This window comes from Heterocephalus glaber, unplaced genomic scaffold (assembly GCF_053883595.1).
Source record: "Heterocephalus glaber isolate CG9 unplaced genomic scaffold, H.glaber_assembly_v1.0 deba00001606, whole genome shotgun sequence".
Classification (NCBI taxonomy): domain Eukaryota; kingdom Metazoa; phylum Chordata; class Mammalia; order Rodentia; family Bathyergidae; genus Heterocephalus; species Heterocephalus glaber.
The window spans coordinates 39,677,201-39,694,956 of NW_028258377.1; the positions used below are offsets into that span (position 1 = coordinate 39,677,201).

Below are 17,756 nucleotides of genomic sequence, written 5' to 3' on the forward strand. Positions count from 1 at the left end.
TAAATTGTTGCTAGGCATTTTTTTTCAGAGTCCAAAATTTTAACTACTTTGTTAGGTTTTATAATGAAAAATTATGCTGACGAATCACCTCCAAATCATTTAAAGCAGCCCATCTGTAAAATGTATGTATGGTGGAATTGAATCTTTATTGACCTTAGGAGCTATCCTGAGAGATATTTCATCATTAAAATTCCTGAGATGGATTTATTTATTTCCTTCCTTCCTTCCTTCCTTCCTTCCTTTCTTTTTTGGTACCAGGGATCAAATGAAACCACTGAGCTAAATCCCTGGCCCTGGATTTGTTTTCTAGATAAGAGACAGTAAAATATCTTGGTTAGTGAAGGTTTTAGATATTTGATGTTTTCTTGAAAGTTGTAAATAATGAATTCAGCATATCATAGATAAGAAATCCACTAGTTGTAGAATGTAAAATTTCTCTAAACATCTCAGTTTGGGTTTTTCAAGTTTTGGTTAGTTTTCTAAGCATCTGTAAAATCACAATAAGCAGAATTGGGAGATAGATGTTTGGAAAGCAGCACGTTGCTTGGCACAATCTAATGAAGAGGATACAAATCCCAACCTGCTTATTTAGATATATATGTTTAAAGGAATTGTCAACTATATATACATACAGGATTGCAAAACATAACCACTTCATTTAGAAATGAAATTGAAAGCCCATGGAATAAATCTGTAATGAATGCTATAGATACACCTTTTTTTTTTTTTGAAGGGTGTGAAAAGAGAGCTGTTCTTTTAGAATGGCAGAGGTCCTACCACCTCAGTTTTCCAGCTTCACTCACAAATGACAGCTAAGAGGGTGTGGCTGATCTGCATTAGGAGGTACAGTCCATGCATTCCTTAACAGTGGAGATATGTTCTGAGAAATGCATTATTTGGCAATTTCATGGCTGTTGGAACATCATAGAGAGAGTCCTTACACAAATGTAGATGGCATAGCTCAGTTGATGAGCTGTACCATAGGCCACTTGATGTGGCCTCTTGTTATAATCAAGAGGTATGGTAAACTTGAGATGTAGGAGGCTGCTGCCAGTGCAACATGGCATATTGTTTTACAGTGAACTTTTTTTTGTATGTAAGTAGGAGTATACTTTTAAAAGTATAGTATACCAGGGACAGCTATTTATTATCATTATTAAGTATTAAGTACTATAATTGTATGTGTCGTACTTTTATAGGACTAGCAGCATAGTGGGTTTTTTAAAATTCCATAATGATCCTCCCTCGGCCACCGCTGCCACCTCCTTCTGCCGCTCCTGGAGCTGCTTCTCTGCTCGTTGGGGGCGGACCAGGTACCTCTTTTGTGAAGCAGCAGCTGAGAAGACTGGGGCGCTCTCTGTGGCCGATGAAAAGCCCAAGGAAGGAGTCAAGACTGAGAACAATGATCATATTAATTTGAAGATGGCGGGGCAGGATGGTTCTGTGGTGCAGTTTAAGATTAAGAGGCATACACCACTTAGTAAACGAATGAAAGCCTATTGTGAATGACAGGGTTTGTCAGTGAGGCAGATCAGATTCCGATTTGGTGGACAGCCGATCAATGAAGCAGACACACCTGCACAGTTGGAAATGGAGGACAAAGATATAATTGTTGTGTTCCAGCAGCAGACAGGAGGTGTCTACTAAAAGGGAGCCTGCAACAACTCTACTCCAGAACTCTGTTCTTACAGACCAAGAATACATTCTAAATTAGAAAACTGCAATTTGGTTCCACCACATCCTGACGACTACAGTATAGTGTTCTCTATTCTTTCATTTACCCCTTCCCCATTCCTTTATTGTACATAAAGTATCTGGTGTATGTGCACAAGCATATTGCATTTTCTTTTTTTTTTTTTTTACTAAATGGCCAACAATATGTTTTGATTGACATCAGATGGAGACGGGATGGGGAGATACTGGTTCTGTGAAAATAATTCCCTCTCCATTAGTGGCATGCTCATCAGCTCTTATCTTTATATTCTAGTAAGTTATTTTGCTCTCACTGTTTTAACAGAAAAGACAACAACATAAAAATCCTTCCATACCTTGTTTGGAGAATTTTAATGTTTTTCATTTATCATTGTAAAACCAAGGACAATTTTATAACTTTTTTGTACATAGCTGTTACATGTAGGGCAATCTGTCTTTATGTAGGAGTAAATTACTCTTTAAAAGAAAAAGGATCCTAGATAGTTTTCCCTTTAAGTCAAGTGTCTTGTTGTTTAAATAAACTTCTTGTTTAAAATAAAAAAAATTCCAGAATGATCACAGACACAAAAATAATGTATTACACCTCAGTATTACAGCTACAAGCTCACTAGACAGTAGGAAATTTTCATCATTATAGTTATGAAGCCTCCATCATACATGTGGCAGGTTGTTGTATGGAATATTGTTGGTCAGTTTATGACTGTTCTGAATCATCACCACTTCCTCAGCTTCCTTTTTCCCCCAAGTGGAACCCCTTATTTTATTTCTCTCTTTTTTTTTTTTTTAAGAGGGAAAGGTTTATTTAGCTCACAGTTTGTAGAGGTCTTCCAAACAGGTATTGTAGAGGAGAGACAACATGGCATGCACAAAGTAGCAAAAGAAATAAAGGAACCTTAATAGCATCTTCCTGCTCTTTTTATCTTATCTGGACTACTTAAGGTGGGTAACACCCTTAATCCTAGTGCCCTTGAGCCTAGCATTGCACCGTGAATCATTTCCAGCATCACACCCTGTAGATCCAGCCACCTCCAAAAACAGCCCCACCTTATTAGCATGAAGCTTTGGGGGGACATCTAAACATAAGTCATAACATTCTGCCCTTTGCCCCACAAAGGCTCATGCACATCCCTTTATGCAAAAGGCATTTAGTCCATCTCTAAGAGTTGCCAAAGTCCTGACAGTTTCAGCCTTGCTGAAAGGTTCAAGTCCCAAGTCTCCTCTGAGATTTAAGGCACATTTTTAGCTGCAGGCCCCTGTACAAATGAAAGTTAAACACACCCAACATTCAGTGGTACAAGATAGACATTTCCATTCCAAAAGTTACAAACAGGAGGATACAAAGGAATGGGACCAAAGGAAGTCCAAAATCCAGCAGGGCAAAGAATAAATCCCATAGTTCCACTTCCAGCATCCCCAGAATCTGCTGCAAGTTGTGAACGCCAAAGGGCTTGGGTGGCACCGCCCCTATGATACTCCCTGTGGTTGTACCTCCCATAGCTTCTTTCTGTGGCTGGCTTTGTTCACTCCTTGCAGCTTTCCCTGGATGATCCACATTCCTGGCTTCTCCAACCTTCTGGGGTCTCCACTGCACCTTTGGCTTCATATTCACAGGTTCACACATTGTCCTCTCAGGGCCACACTGCCTGGCCTCCCACGCCTTCTTCTGAAATCTGTGGATCTGTGGAGGCCTTCCTGACCCCACACCTCTTGCATTCTGCATGCACATAAAACCAACACCATGTGGATGATGCCACAATCTGCCACCACCTGGAGCAGTAGCCAGGTTTCCTTCCCTCTTGGCTGTAGAGTCCAGTGCCTATGAACCAAATCCCGAGGAACAACTTCCCTAGGCCGCTGCCTTTCTGGAACATAGTGTGTAGGGAACTGGGAAAGGGTACATTACCAGAACCCTTGTAGTGCATCCTGGTCTCCTGTGAGCCATGACAGCACAAGGTGAATTAAAGAATAAAGACGGGAAATGAGACTTAGAGAAGAAGCTAGGTTCTGGGCCTGATCATTGCTGCTCTGGGCAGCAAAGACCCCATTATTTTATTTCTTATCCTAAGCTGATAGTTGTTCTAATACCCCTGGGTGGTTTCTGCACTGTTTTTTTGTTGCAGTTAGAGAAATACATGTTACTAATCTGGGATGTCACAATATCACAGGTGGTTAATTTTCTTTCTTTCTTGTTACTTACCTTTGCCAGGCTGCCTAGAGTAGGTTTCAAGTGCATTCTGTGTAAATGATTAGCACTCCCTTGAATCTAGCGTGTGCATTTGTAACATTTGTAACCAAGGAATGTCTGTAAAACGTCCAGTCTACCTCTGTCAGAGTCCTTTCCCCTCTCTGTTGTTGTTTTTTGTTTTGTTTTGGTACCAGGATTGAACTTGTGACCTTGCACTTGCAAGGGAGGCGGTGGAACCACTGAGCTAAATCCCCGGCCCTCCCTGTTGTTGTTGGAAGGGCTGAGGGTGCCTTTCTTTTTTTCTCTTCGTTTCTTTCTTTTTCTTTTTTTCTTTTTTTTTTTGAGACATGGTCTCACTTATGTAATTCAGACTGGCCTTGAACTCACTCTTGTAGCCCATGCTGGCCTTCAACTCGTGGCAATCCTCCTGCCTCAGCCTCCCAAGTGCTGAGATGACAGGTGTTCGCCACCACGCTTGGCTAAGGGGGCATTTCTGTAATAGGTTTTATTGATCTTAGACACACCAAAAGCCTAATTGGATGTTGAAGTACTGCAAGCCTGTCTCATAGGTAACTGGTACCAAAGCACCAAGAAACCTCTTTTCAAGCTATATGAATTAGGGTTCTCCAGAGGAACAGAACCAATAGAAAATATATGTATAATTATGGGATAGGGGATTTATTAGCTAGGCCTACAGAATCAGAGGTGGGGAGTCCACAGTGGTCATCTATGCTCTAGAGAACCGTTAGGATCCCTTAGCTGCTCAGCCGAGAAGATGGAAACAGCAGAACAAGAGGTATCAAGGATGCAGCACCTGTCCGAGGTTGAAGGCCTGAAAGCTTGCTGGAGAGTCACCAGTGAGAGTCTGCATTGGAAAGCTGAAGAAGCTGGAGACCTGGAGAGCAGCATCCTAAGACGACAGCAGCAGAAGACAACTGCTGAAGACAAGGCTCTTTAAAATGGGCACATTTCCTCCTCCACTCCCTTTGTTTTTCCACCTAGGCCAGTTGGTTAGTGCCGCCCACAGCCAGGGTAGGTCTTCCCTCCTCAGTTTGCTGCCTTTCATGTCAATTGTCCACATCCACAGACAAACACAGACCTGTGATGTATTAATTTGGTAGGTATTTCTTAGTCTATTCAAGATAACATATTATGATTAACAGTCACACAGCCTAACATCGTAGAGTCGACACCGCCTTGCTGTCTGCTGCAAACAAGATACTGAATTACTTACATTGTGTGAGAAAATGTCAGCTTGCCCCTACAACTGTCTTTTGTTGTGAGACATTCTTTTCTGTCTTTTGCGAAGGCTTAGCATTTGTGACCCTCAAACCTGGTACGACTCAAACATATGAATGACTGTGATTTACCAAACCTAGTGCCTGTTTCCATTCTCCATTATAAGTTGGTTACCAGATAGATAATCCATGATGGGATAGAATCTGCCTATACACCAGTGGTTTTGGGACTTACTGAACCAGTCCTGAGCCCTCCTCAGATTCTAGGGTAGGGGCTGAGGATTTGCATTTTCCCCCAGTTTCTAAGAGATGGTGATAGTGCTGATTCAGCCTCTCAACAAAGTTGTTACTCATATGCAACAATTCAATTCTGGCTGATTTAAAGAAAGGGAATTTATTTATTTATGGGGTTTTTTTATTCGTATATGTTTGCAGTTTACAGTTGTCTTGGGAGTAGTTACATGTACACACTATAGCTTATTTCTTTTTTTTTTCCTAATCCCCTTTTCTTTCTCTTCCCTTCCCTCCCTCCTCCTCCAGTTCCCCTATCTCATTTTTCACTCTTTTTTTATTTTTTATTTTTTTTGGTACAGGGGATTGAATTCAGGACCTTGCACTTGCGAGGCAGGCTCTGAAACCACTGAGCTAGATCCCCCCCCCCATTCTTGTTGATATTATTAATCTTAACTCATGGTATGACATCTAATATTTACATTAATTGAGGTTATTAGGTTCCTGAACATGGCATGTCTTTATTTTACTTATTGCCCCTTCCCTTTCTCCTTACCCTTCATTCTTGTTCCCTTGGTTCATTTCATTATAAGAATCCATCTCCTTGTCCCCTTCTATCCATCCTTTATCATTCTCTTTGTTTATACTTTGCCTCACTCAAATGAGAGATACCATAAAGTATTTCAGCTTGTGTCTGGTTTATTTCACTCAACATTGTATTTTTATTTAGGGTTTTTTGAGACAGGCTCTTGCTATATAATCCAGGCTGGTGTTGAACTCACTATGTAGCCCAGGCCACCCTCAAACTAGCATTGATCCTCTTGCTTCTACCTCCTCAATACTGAGATCACAGGCATCACTAAACCCTAAAGAAAAGGAATTTATTAAATATTTTGGATAGCTACAGAATTGCTTGAATTACTGGAGAAATAGACTTGGGGATAAGGTACTATGATCCATGGTTTTCTATTACAGATTTGACAGTACTACTTTTGCTGTTAGCACTGAACCGGGTGTTCCACAGCTTGCACTACTGAGTGGCTATATTCCACACTGCCTATGTTGGGAGATCTTGCTGATGCCACTAGCTGTGAAAGATGCTGTGCATTTCTTGCTTTTTGTCATCACTAGATTCTGATCCAAAGTCTGGCATTAATGTGTCTGATTGGTGGCACTTGGATAGTTTCCTCATGCTTACATTGCATGGGAGGTTGAAAAAAAGAAAGTCTGATATTTTCAGCTTCCATGATGGGTGACAGAATTCTACCAAAAATAAACTTAAAAGATAGGTTATTCTCCAAAGAGCAGCTGATTCATGGCTTGGCTTAATTGGTAGGTGTTCTTGATCATATGTTTCAGGAGTTTGCAAAGTATAGTCTGAGAGCCAAAGTATCCTACTACTATTACAAATAAAATTTTATAAGAATGCAGTTGCATCCGTTCATTTAACTATTGTCTGTGGCTGTTTTCATGCTACAAAGGTAATACCAAGTAGTACAAAACATATAGCCCACAAAACCAAGAATATTTACTTTCTCACCCTTTATAGTTTGTCAGCTCTGGATAGGTATAATGGTAATATTTCAGTTCAAATCTGTGCTGTCACCATTGTAGATGTTGTAGGGTGCTTTTGTTCTTTGGGCCAGATTATCCCTCTGGAAAAAAGAGATTACAAGGAAATAACTGAACAAACTTTCAGATATTTGAAGAAGGGCTTTTAGAATCGCGTGATAAACTTTGTCCGTCTCTTTTCAGGCTGAACAGTTAAAGAACCGAGTATGTATTTCAAAGTTACGAATGATATTCTCATTCAGACTTTAATATTGAAAAGTTAATTCCTCTGTGATAAAAACCGCATGGTACTGGCAAAAAAACAGACCCGAGGATCAGTGGAATAGATTAGAAGATGCAGAAACAACTCCAGACATACTCAGCCACCTCCTCTTTGACAGAGGAGCCAACCACCCTCACTGGAGGAAAGAAAGCCTCTTTAATAAATGATGTTGGATAAACTGGATTTCAATCTGCCAAATATTAAAACTAGCCCTGTACTTATCACCATGCACTAAACTAAGATCAAAATGGATTAAAGATCTAAATATTAAAACAAACACTAAACTTGCTGGAAGATAAGTTAGGTAGAACTCTTGAAGACATTGGCATAGGAAAAGACTTTATGAACAAAACCTCAGTAGCACGGGAACTAGCACAAAGAATCAACAACTGGGTTCTCATCTTATTAAAAAGCTTCTGCACTGCAAGAGAAACCACCAGCAGAGCTAAGAGGCAACCTACAATGTGGGAAAAAATTTTCAGCAGCTGTACCTCAAGCAAAGGTCTACTATCTAGAATATATAAAGAACAAAAAAAATCAGACCCCCCAAATTGAAAGACCCAATTCAAAAATGGGCATCTGAAATGAACAGACATTTCTCAGACAAAGAAGTAAAAGCAGCAAATAAACATATGAAAAAATGTTCAACATCACTGGTCATTTGAGAGATGCAGATGAAAACAATGCTGAGATTCCACTTCACCCCAGAAAGAATGGCTGCTATCAAGAGATCAACCAGTAACAAATGCTGGCGAGGGTGTGGGGAGAAAGGAACCCTTCTCTGTTGCTGGTGGGAGTGCAGACTGGTGCAATCAGTGTGGAGATACCTCAGAGAACTAGGACTGGAGGTCCCATTTGACCCCGCTATACCCCCACTGGGTATCTTCCCAAAAGAATTAAAAGAATCATACCAAAGCGATATATGTGCACCCATGTTTATAAGCAGCACAGTTCATAACAGCTAAAGCTTGGAAACAGCCCAAGTGCCCATCAACTGGAGACTGGATAAAGATGTGGTTTTTTTTATAAAATGGAGTACTACTCAGCCATAAAGAACGAGAAACTAGAGGCATTTATAGCTAAATGGATGCATATTGAGGCCATCCTCTTAAGTGGAATAAATAGAACACACGTGTAAATACCGAATAGTTTCTCTAGTGTGAGAAACTGAAAGTGTAAGTAAGGATTAAAATGATTAACTGATAATTTGAAATAGGAAGTAAAGGTCCAAAGGGGTAGGGAAAGTGGAAGGGGAAGGGGAAAGGGAAGAAGGGAAAGGAAAAATTATGAGAAAAGGAAAAAATGGAAACAAAGTCTTTGTAAACAGGGAAGGGTGGGAGGGGTTGAAGGGAGGACAGGGAATGGGAAAAAATAAGAACCAAGATACATCACGTGCAGGTACAAGTACCGAATGATAAATGTAAATGTATTGTATACGTAAAATGTACCAATAAAAGAATTTAAGGGGAAAAAAGAAAAGTTAATTCCTAATTCTGTGTTAGATATTCACAGTATTAATGATAAACCACAGATTTTCTCTGTAGATTTCTGTTGATTGGGAACAAAGGAAATTATATGACATAAGTTTAGTTGAGAGTCTCCCAAAATTCTGGTGCTCTTTAACACTAGTCTTCTTTTACTGGTAGGTCAAATTATGGCAGTTAATGATTCTTTTTGCCATAATTTAACTTTTATGTTTTAGAGTTTTCAAAACTTGTTGACACTAAAAATTGTCTACATGTCAAAAATTACAAACTCATTTCCATAGGATAAAATTTTGTGTGTGTTTGCCTGTGTTATAATGAATCCTCACTTAAAGCGTAGGACCTAGACAGCTGTGTTTGCAGTACAGCCCTCTCTCAGTACCCTTGAGATTGATTACAGGACCGTGGTTGCTGCCAAAATCTGTAGTTGCTCCACTCAAGCCCCTTGTACTGAATGGTGTAGTATTTGCTTATAACCTAGCCATTCTCCTAGGTACACTTGAAATATCTCTAATTTACTTATAATACCTAACAAAATGGAAAGATTTTTTATGCTTTATTGTTTACAAAATAATGACAAGGAAAAAAGTATGTATATGTATGGATGAATTTTTTTCCTGAGTATCTTTGAATAATTTCAGTTGATAGTTGTTTGAATTCCTAGATGTGGAACCCATGAATGTGAAGGGCTGATTGTATGGGACCATATTTTTCTGGCCATTTTTTTTGGAAGTCTCAGTTGATGTACTTGGGCAAGAAAAAGGATTAAAATGTAGATGAATTGGAAAGGAAGGATAATACTGTACTTATTTATAGGTGATGGTACTGTATATTTTGAGAATCCAAAAGAAGTTACTATGGGAACTAAATGCATTTACTAGCAGGATTGTTGGATTCAAATTTAATATGTAGGGGGCCGGGGGTTTAGCTCAGTGGTTTCGCTGCCTGCTGCGCAGGCGCAAGGACCCGAGTTCGATTCCCCAGTACCTAAAAAAAAACAAAAACAAAAAAAACCTTAATATGTAGAATTGATTTATTTCTGTAAACCATCAACAAAAAACCCTCAGTTTAAAAATAGCATTTCAAAGCCTTAACAATCTTAAATACTTAGAAATAAATGCAGAAAATGTATAGAAGGCTTTTTGTACCGAATGCTTCAAAACATGTTAATGTGGTCCCATGGAGAAGCAGATGTCAAGGCAGCATTAGACATGCAGGAGATTTATTAGGGGAAATGCCTGTGAGTGAAAATGGAGGGGAGCTGGAAAAGCAGTCAGACCAGGATGTTAGTGTGATTCTTTTTTTTTTTCCCCATTAAGTTCATTGGTACATTTTAGGTATACAGCAGTTACATTCATCATTGAGATCTTGTACCTTTACAGGATGTATCTTGGTTCTTATTTTTTCCCCATTCCCCTATGCGCCCTTCACCCCCTCCACCCTTCCCTATTTACAAAGAGTTTGTTTTCATTTTTTTCCTTTTCTCATATTTTTTCCTTTCCCCTACCCCTCCCAGCTCCCCTGCCCCTTTAGACCTTTTCCTCCTATTTCACGTTATCAGTTATTGTTAGTGTGATTCTTGTAAAGGATAGAGGGAAAGAAAGTTGAATGGAAGAGCCTTAGACTGCGGTGTAGTTCTGTGAAGTTTGTCAAGGTATGTGGGAAATCTTTGAGCCCATCAGAGTAGTTCTGTCTCCCAGAACAGGCTTGCCTTAGTATCTGTATAGGCTTAATCATTGTTTGGGAGTATTCCATGAGAACCTTGGCCTCCATCAAATGTGATAATGAATTATAGGCACCAGCAATGGGCCTTTGTCAATGACAGTCCCTGTAGTTAGAGACCTGAGAGGCCCATTTTCAAGGCCATTGGAGTTTACACAGAGTCACATATTCATGCAGGTTCAAAGTGTAGGGAACATCTTCTTCATGGTCCCCCAAACCTCTTTTTATGAGAAGTGACAAGAGATGACAGTGGGAAGAACTGTAGTCCCTATTTTTATGGCTGATCTCAGGGTTGCAACTAGTGCATCTCCTCTGTCTCCTGCAGTACAGTTAATTTTTCTCCTTACTTTCAGTGTCTTATCTAATGGTACCATTCAAACCTTTTTTCCTGGAATGTCTGTACCCTTGGTAATGATATCCTTTTCAGGCTAATATTTCTGTGTCTATCTGTTTACAGTTGCAACAAGGTAAAAGTAACCAAGTGGATCATCTGGGTTCTACACATATACCTCCTTGTTAGTATTAAATAAAAGCAGCCCTGCCACTCCCTGCGATAAGGATCAGTTAGCACTGCCAAAATGACAACTCCTCCCGCCTCCTGGTTCTTAGGACCTGGAGTTGACTCATGCATTGTCCCCTGACAAGAGTATAGAAAAAACTCATTAGATGAGCCGGGGGATTTAGCTCAGTGGTTCTGCCGCCTGCCTTGAAAGCACAAGGTCCCTAGTTCGATCCCCGGTACCAAAACAAAACATTGGAATCAGGACCTCCAAACCTGCAGAGCCCACAGTTGTAGGGATGGGAAACATAGAGCCGTTAGCGGCTCATTGGAAATAATGATGAGAGTGACTTTTGCTTTCGTGGACCCATGTATCCTTCCTGCCGTGTAGCACCATATACAAGTCCCGATTTGAACTATACTTTGCATCCTGAAAAATGTTAGTCCCATTTTTTCATATTGTCACCATACTAAAACTTCAGCTATGTTTTTAGAAGAGTGTGTCATGTTAAAGCCAGCTGCTTCTGGGTGGTATGTATTAGTGGTCATGAGTTTATTCCTGTACAGTACTGATCATAATCTCAAAGCACTGTCCCAAATACCGTAATCCTGAATGTTAATATCCTGAAAGCTGCAGTCCTGAAATCCTAATTCCTGTTGAGGGAGGGAGGTATGTATGTGTTGGGGGATGGCTGGGGGGATGGCTCTGGCAGAGTACTTGCCCAGTGTGTGAGGTTCCAGGTTCCATCCCAGCACACACACACACACACACACACACACACACACACACACACACACACACACACACACACACACACACCCGCCACAGCAGCCGAATTCAAGGGGTTGAGGAGGCTTTTGGTTAGAAGATCAAGGCATTTTCCATTCTATTCATTATCTACCCCTTTACACGTAGCACTGTGGGTGCCTTTAAAAAATGCTTCATCAGAGAATAAAAAGATGTCAAGCTTTGTGACCTGAACTGAAGACAGTTGTTGATAGGAATAGAGGTCCTCCACTGTTACAAAATGCATTAATACCATTATTAGTTAGGGATTTGATTGTTGAGGAAATTAAACTTCTAATATTTCCCCTCAACCTAACATAGAAAAACTTGGGTTTGCTTCACTTTGGCTAATGGTTGAACTTTCAAAACTGTCCCCACTATTTGTTTTCTTTATCACATATTTATAATTCATACCCCTATTGCAGCTGAAAATATTAGAATTTATCTGTTCATTTATATGTTATCACTGGAAAAAGTGAAATACTTTGTAAGCACTTATTTGAAAGTTGTGTTAGGCTTTACACAGAAGAAAATAGATATCTGAATCCCCAAACTCATGACAGACTTGGAATTAGGTGCAATCAAGGCTTCTAAAAGTTAATTTTGAAATGTTACAATAAAAACTTCTTTTCTATTAAACCAGTGCACTTATTGAAAATTTTGTATGAGTGGATTGCCACATGATAAGTCAATGAGGAAAACTTCAGTTTAAAAATTTATCTCCTAACTGGGTGAAGTGGCACACACTTGTAATCCTAACACTCTGGGAGGCTGAGGTAGGAAGCTTGCAAGTTCAGACCTAGTGATCTGCACCTGAGTGCATCTGAGCTGGATTTCTGCCTACCCAAAACAGTGTAGAAGCATGGCACAGACAGTGGGAAAATCTAGCAGGAAATGCGCATGTCCATTGCTTTGAATCAGAATTTCAGAATGACCATTACTATGTAGAAAGTTAATGTGAAAGTATTCTCTGAAGAGAGTCATGCCCTAAAGCAAGCAGGTATTCCATTGCAGTGTAAGACTTCAGAGTATGATGATTATGAAAGTCAAATTCTTCTGCAATTATCCATAATCAATCCCTTTAGTACACCTTTTCACATCTTGGATTTTCTAATTTTTTAGTTTTAAAGTTTTTTCTCCTATTTTAAATTGTCAGCAGTATTATTTGATAATTTGCTGTTCTATGTATTTCATCTTTACATCATTTCCTTTACTAAAGGTCTAAATTGTGTAAAGAGTTTTAGAGAATTCTAATTTGATTTCACGTGTCCGCAAATTTGGCTCAATGAAAGTGTATTAGTATCACATTGACTTTTGTGTTAGCATTGTGCATGTTTGTATAGTCATTGAAACTTCCCAGGTAGGTGAAGAAACGCACTTTCTGTAGATCTGCTCTTGTTTTTTGTGGGGTGGTTTGTTTGTTTGTCTGTTTATTTTTTTGAGCGAGCCAGGGTCTTGCTTTGTAGTTTAGTCTGGCTTTGAATTCACTATGTAGCCCAAGGTGGCCTTGAACACACAGCAATCTTCCTGCCTCAGCCTTCCAAGTGCTGAGATTACAGGTGTGAGCCACCATGCCCAGATGGATCTGCGCTTATACGAAAGATACAATGCTTGAAGTCTTGGCTCTGAGCAACTGCTTATGTGCTGATGACCATTACGGTTTTTGAGGTTTTTGATAAGGATTCAGGATCTCACTGTGTAGTTCAGGCTGGCCTTGAACTCACCATGTAGCCCAGGCTGGCCTCGAACTCATGGCGATCCTCCTACCTCTGCCTTCCGAGTGCTGGGATCACAGGCTGCACCGCCACGCTCAGCTCCCTGCACCAGTTTTACGTTGTCATGGTTTTTCAGTGTCTCTTTTCTGTATTTGGTTTGTTGTTGTTGTTAGCATAGATTGAAAAAAATCTTCACACAGTTTGCCCATTTCTGTTTCTCCCAGGCTTTTTTCCTAAACTACGTTGTCTCCCTTCAGCAGGTTTTAGCTGGTGGTTGATTCAACTAGAATCATTCTCTTAATTCCATTCAGGTGGTAGGTAGGCTGGCCTAAGATGGCATCACATACCTGGTGACTAGGTGCTATGCCATGTGGGCTTTCTCCCTAAAACCAACTTGGGCTTCTTTCCAACATTGATATTCTCAGGGTAGAAATAGCTTTGTGGCCACCTTTGGAAGTAAAATTTACATGAGTTACTTCGTTTGATATTTTCCAGAACTTTGCAGACCTTTGTCATTTACTGTGGTTTTGTTTAATGTAGTCTTTTAGACACTTAAAAATCTTTTTCACTGTCATTTTAGTAAGGCTTTAACAGAGATATTTGCTTGTTTAATTGGCTGTTATGAACTCTGGAATCTGAATTTTAAATTTTTACAAAACCGTTGGGGCTGTAGCTAAGTGGTAGTGTGTTTGAGTCAATCCTTAGTACCAAAGGAAGAAAAAGAGAAGAGGGGAGGGAGGGAGAATTCATATATTTTCATATGCAATAATGAGTTTTGAGTTTGTGGTGGTGAATAGAGGCCACTGTTCACGTTTAAGAAGAGTTCCTGCCGGGGATTTAGGTCAGTGGTTCTGCCACCTGCCTCGCAAGAAGAGTTCCTGTGTGAATAGAGGGTACTCTTCCTTAATCTTTCAAATCTTTTGTGATCCAGAGGTTTCATGCCTCTTTCACAGTTAACAGCTCTATAATAAATACTTGCATGCTTAAAAACAGATTTATGGGGAAACATTTTTAGGGTGATTTTAAAAATAACTAAAAACCTTTCTGTTCCACAGGATTTAAATACTATTTATTCTTATCTTCATGGAATGGAAATATTATCAAATCTCAGGGAACATCAGCTTAGGTAAGTACGGTGCATGTTTAAGAGCTTATGCTGTGTAATTACTCCATTTATTCACCAAATATTTGTTAAACGCTATTTATATTCTTGCTAATGTTGTAAGCACTTGGAATATACAAATGAAATTAGATCCCTAGATTCTTGGAGTGTGTATTCTGGTGGGAGATGATTTTGGAGTTGGGAAAAAACACTGACATTAAAAATTGTACATAATATCCCTTAATGATAAGTACTGTGAGTACAGTAAAGCGTGATGATGTGAAGTAAACTGATTAGGAAGCTGTGTGAGTTTAGATGGTCAGTGAAGACCTCTAAGGATGGCAGGAAGGAGCAAGGGACAAGAAACAGGGCTTTGATATTTGGAACATAGTGAGAAGAGGAAGTTGTGGAAAATGAGTTTGGATAGGTAGTTGCCGGGGTTAGGGTTTCACAGGAATTTGCGTTTCTTACTTGTTTTTCTGAGCTGTGGGATCTTAAGCAAGAAGTGCTGTATTATTTAAGTGGCAGTTTGTCTTTTATAAAGTAAGAGTAATGGTATATTTGTCTCAAGAATTAAGTATCTGAAGCAAAGCACAATGCTCAGTGTGTGCTGATTTTGTAAAAACATAATCTATTTTCATAGTTTGTATTGACATTATGCCAAATGCTTAAGATGAGCATGCTATCATACTAAGGTGGAAGGAGCAAGACCCTTGAGTGGGTATAAATTCCTGTGGACAGGACCCCATAAACTCTGAGCTTCCTTTTCCTTTTCTGACTTGCTTATCTTACCTTTTTGTGATTATATTTGTAAAAACATGCTAGAATGCTGTAAAGTACTAACAGTTGTGATTTTTGTGTAACATTTTAATTAAACATGTTTTCTTTCCAAGAACCATTTATCCAGTTGCTCTTCATGAATATTGCTGAAGTCTCTGATTATAGACCAGGTTGCTGCAATATAATTATTTTGGATTTACTATATTCTGTGATCTGTATAACGTAATTCATGTGTTAGTCTGTATCACATGTGTACATCAGGAAGGAAGAAAAAACTGGAAAGTAGAGAGTTAAAATGCAAGTAAATGTATATGTTCAAGAGAGATTTTTTTTGTATATGCATGCCTGTTCTCACTGAGGATGCAGTAGTAAACCAGATAAATGATATTTTTTTCAATACAAACGAACATTTTGTGTAAATTGACAGGCTTTATAATGTATATATGAGAATTATAATTGATGCCACTTAATATTACCTAATTGCTTTTATGAAAATTTCTAAATGTGAAGTTTAATGAAAATGTATTGTAAAGCTGATTATTTTCTGTTGATTTAATTATAACAGTTTTCTAAACACAATAATGTTCACAGACTTTCCTTTTTTAAATTGTTAGATTAATGTCTGCAAGAGCACGCTATGAGAGATACAGTGGAAATCAAATTCTTTTTTGGTAAGTATGTCCATAATTAGCTTAAATTTGTAACCTTTGTGCTTAATTTTTTACTTTTAGCCTGGAAATTTATTTTATTCTAGAGTGGTTTCTATAGAACAAATTGAAATACGTTCTTAAACTGTGAAGTATAACATGCATAGAACACACAAAAAGTGTCCAGTAAAGCAAATTTTAATAAACATATGCACCTTTGTAACTAGTGTTACTAATAAAAATATAGAGCATACCAAGCTCACCACAAAGCCCTAGTCAGCTCTCTTTTGGAAAGATAATCAGTTCTAATTCTGTCACCATAGATTATTTTTGCCTCATTTTGAACTTCTTAGAGATGGAATCTTTTGGTCTGGCTTTTTTCACTTAGTATATATCTGTCTAAGCTAGGGATTTAGCTCAGTGGCACCGTGCCTGTCTCGCAAGCACGAGGTCCCGAGTTCAATTCCCAGTACCAAAAAAAAAAAATGTGTCAAGATTCTTTAATGCTTTTTGTTTGTTCTTTTTCACTGCTGTATGATATACATTTCTGTGAAAGTAACAGGGTTTTTTGTGTGTTTTTGGGGGGTTACCGGGGATCGAACTTGAAAATAAGTTTTTATCTCTTCCACTGTTAATAGATACTTAGGTTACTTCCAGTTTTTTACTATTGTAAATAATTTCTGCTGACATTTTTGTTCTTTTTTTTTTATGCCCTTCTTTATTGATTGCTGTTGGGCATTTGCCTAGGAATAGAATTATTGGAAGTTTGTATGTTCAAATTTATAAGATTCTGGCAATTTTATATGTACCAGTTTTAGCAACTATTAGCTGTATATAGCAAGTTCCAATTGCTTTACGTCTTTTACAACACTTAAAATTGTCAAGGGTTTTTTGTTTGTTTGTTTTGGAATTTTCGCCGTTTTGCTGATTATTTCATTGTCTTACTGTGATTTTATTTTACATTTTCTTATTAATGATGAAAAATGATTTTCATGCTTTTGTGGACTTTGGACACCCGAAATCGTGATTCAGGTTTTTGACCATTTGTCATTTGGGTTGTCTCGTTTCAATGAACTTGTAAAAATTCTTTTTGAATTCTGAATCAATTGTTTATTGGGTACACTGTACCTGCTGCAAATACTTCACCCACAGTGCAGTTTTTTTCTTTTTCACTCTGTTGATGACATCTTTTAAGGAAATTTCTAACTTTCTCAGCTTTTCCCCTTGTGATGACTGCTTTTCATGTCCTGTTTAAAAAACCCAATCTTTCCCATCCTCAAGTTTGTGAAGACATGTTTCTCTGTCTTTGCATTGAAAGCTGTGGTGTTTTGCTTTTCACATTTAGCTCTGCAGTGTATTTTAGGATTGATTTTTGTTTATGATGTGAGGTATAAGTCAAGACTCATCTTAATTTAAAAATATTCACTATTTTAAGATAAATACATTAATTACAAGCTAACACAAATAACATTGCGTATTTTGTGAGAAACCATTTCTTTCAAAATGAAAAAAGTCATATTTTGCAAATCTAATACCTGGTTGACATTAGACTCTCATACCTTCTTTATTCAATCTACTGTGGTATATTTTTTTAAATGAAGATCTGACCTTATCCAGAGAAGAGGTTGGGAAAATTAGTATTTTAGTAGCCTTTTCAGATAATTTAGATATTCTTATTTGATACAGTATTAAAACTTGTTTCTTATATGTTAGTTACAACATGGAATCTGAGACTTTAATCAGTGAATTTATTAATATTCTATTGGCTTAAAAACTATTGGTCTTTTTAATTGGGAACCTGAAGCAGAAGGATCAAAAG

The 17,756-nt window shown here is 38.4% G+C and overlaps 1 protein-coding gene and 1 pseudogene across 14 annotated transcripts in view; both read left to right on the plus strand.

Annotated features, from left to right (window-relative positions):
• Positions 1–17,756, plus strand: part of Rapgef6 (Rap guanine nucleotide exchange factor 6) — a 204,555-nt gene that overhangs the window by 32,730 nt on the left and 154,069 nt on the right. For all 14 annotated transcript variants that reach the window (XM_087194559.1, XM_004836642.4, XM_004836640.3 and 11 more), the window contains exons 2-3: positions 14,464–14,534; positions 15,905–15,961. In XM_087194559.1, the coding sequence (XP_087050685.1) occupies positions 14,464–14,534; positions 15,905–15,961 (128 nt within the window). The remainder of the gene's footprint in view (positions 1–14,463; positions 14,535–15,904; positions 15,962–17,756) is intronic.
• LOC147823020 (small ubiquitin-related modifier 2 pseudogene) lies at positions 1,180–14,455 on the plus strand (annotated as a pseudogene).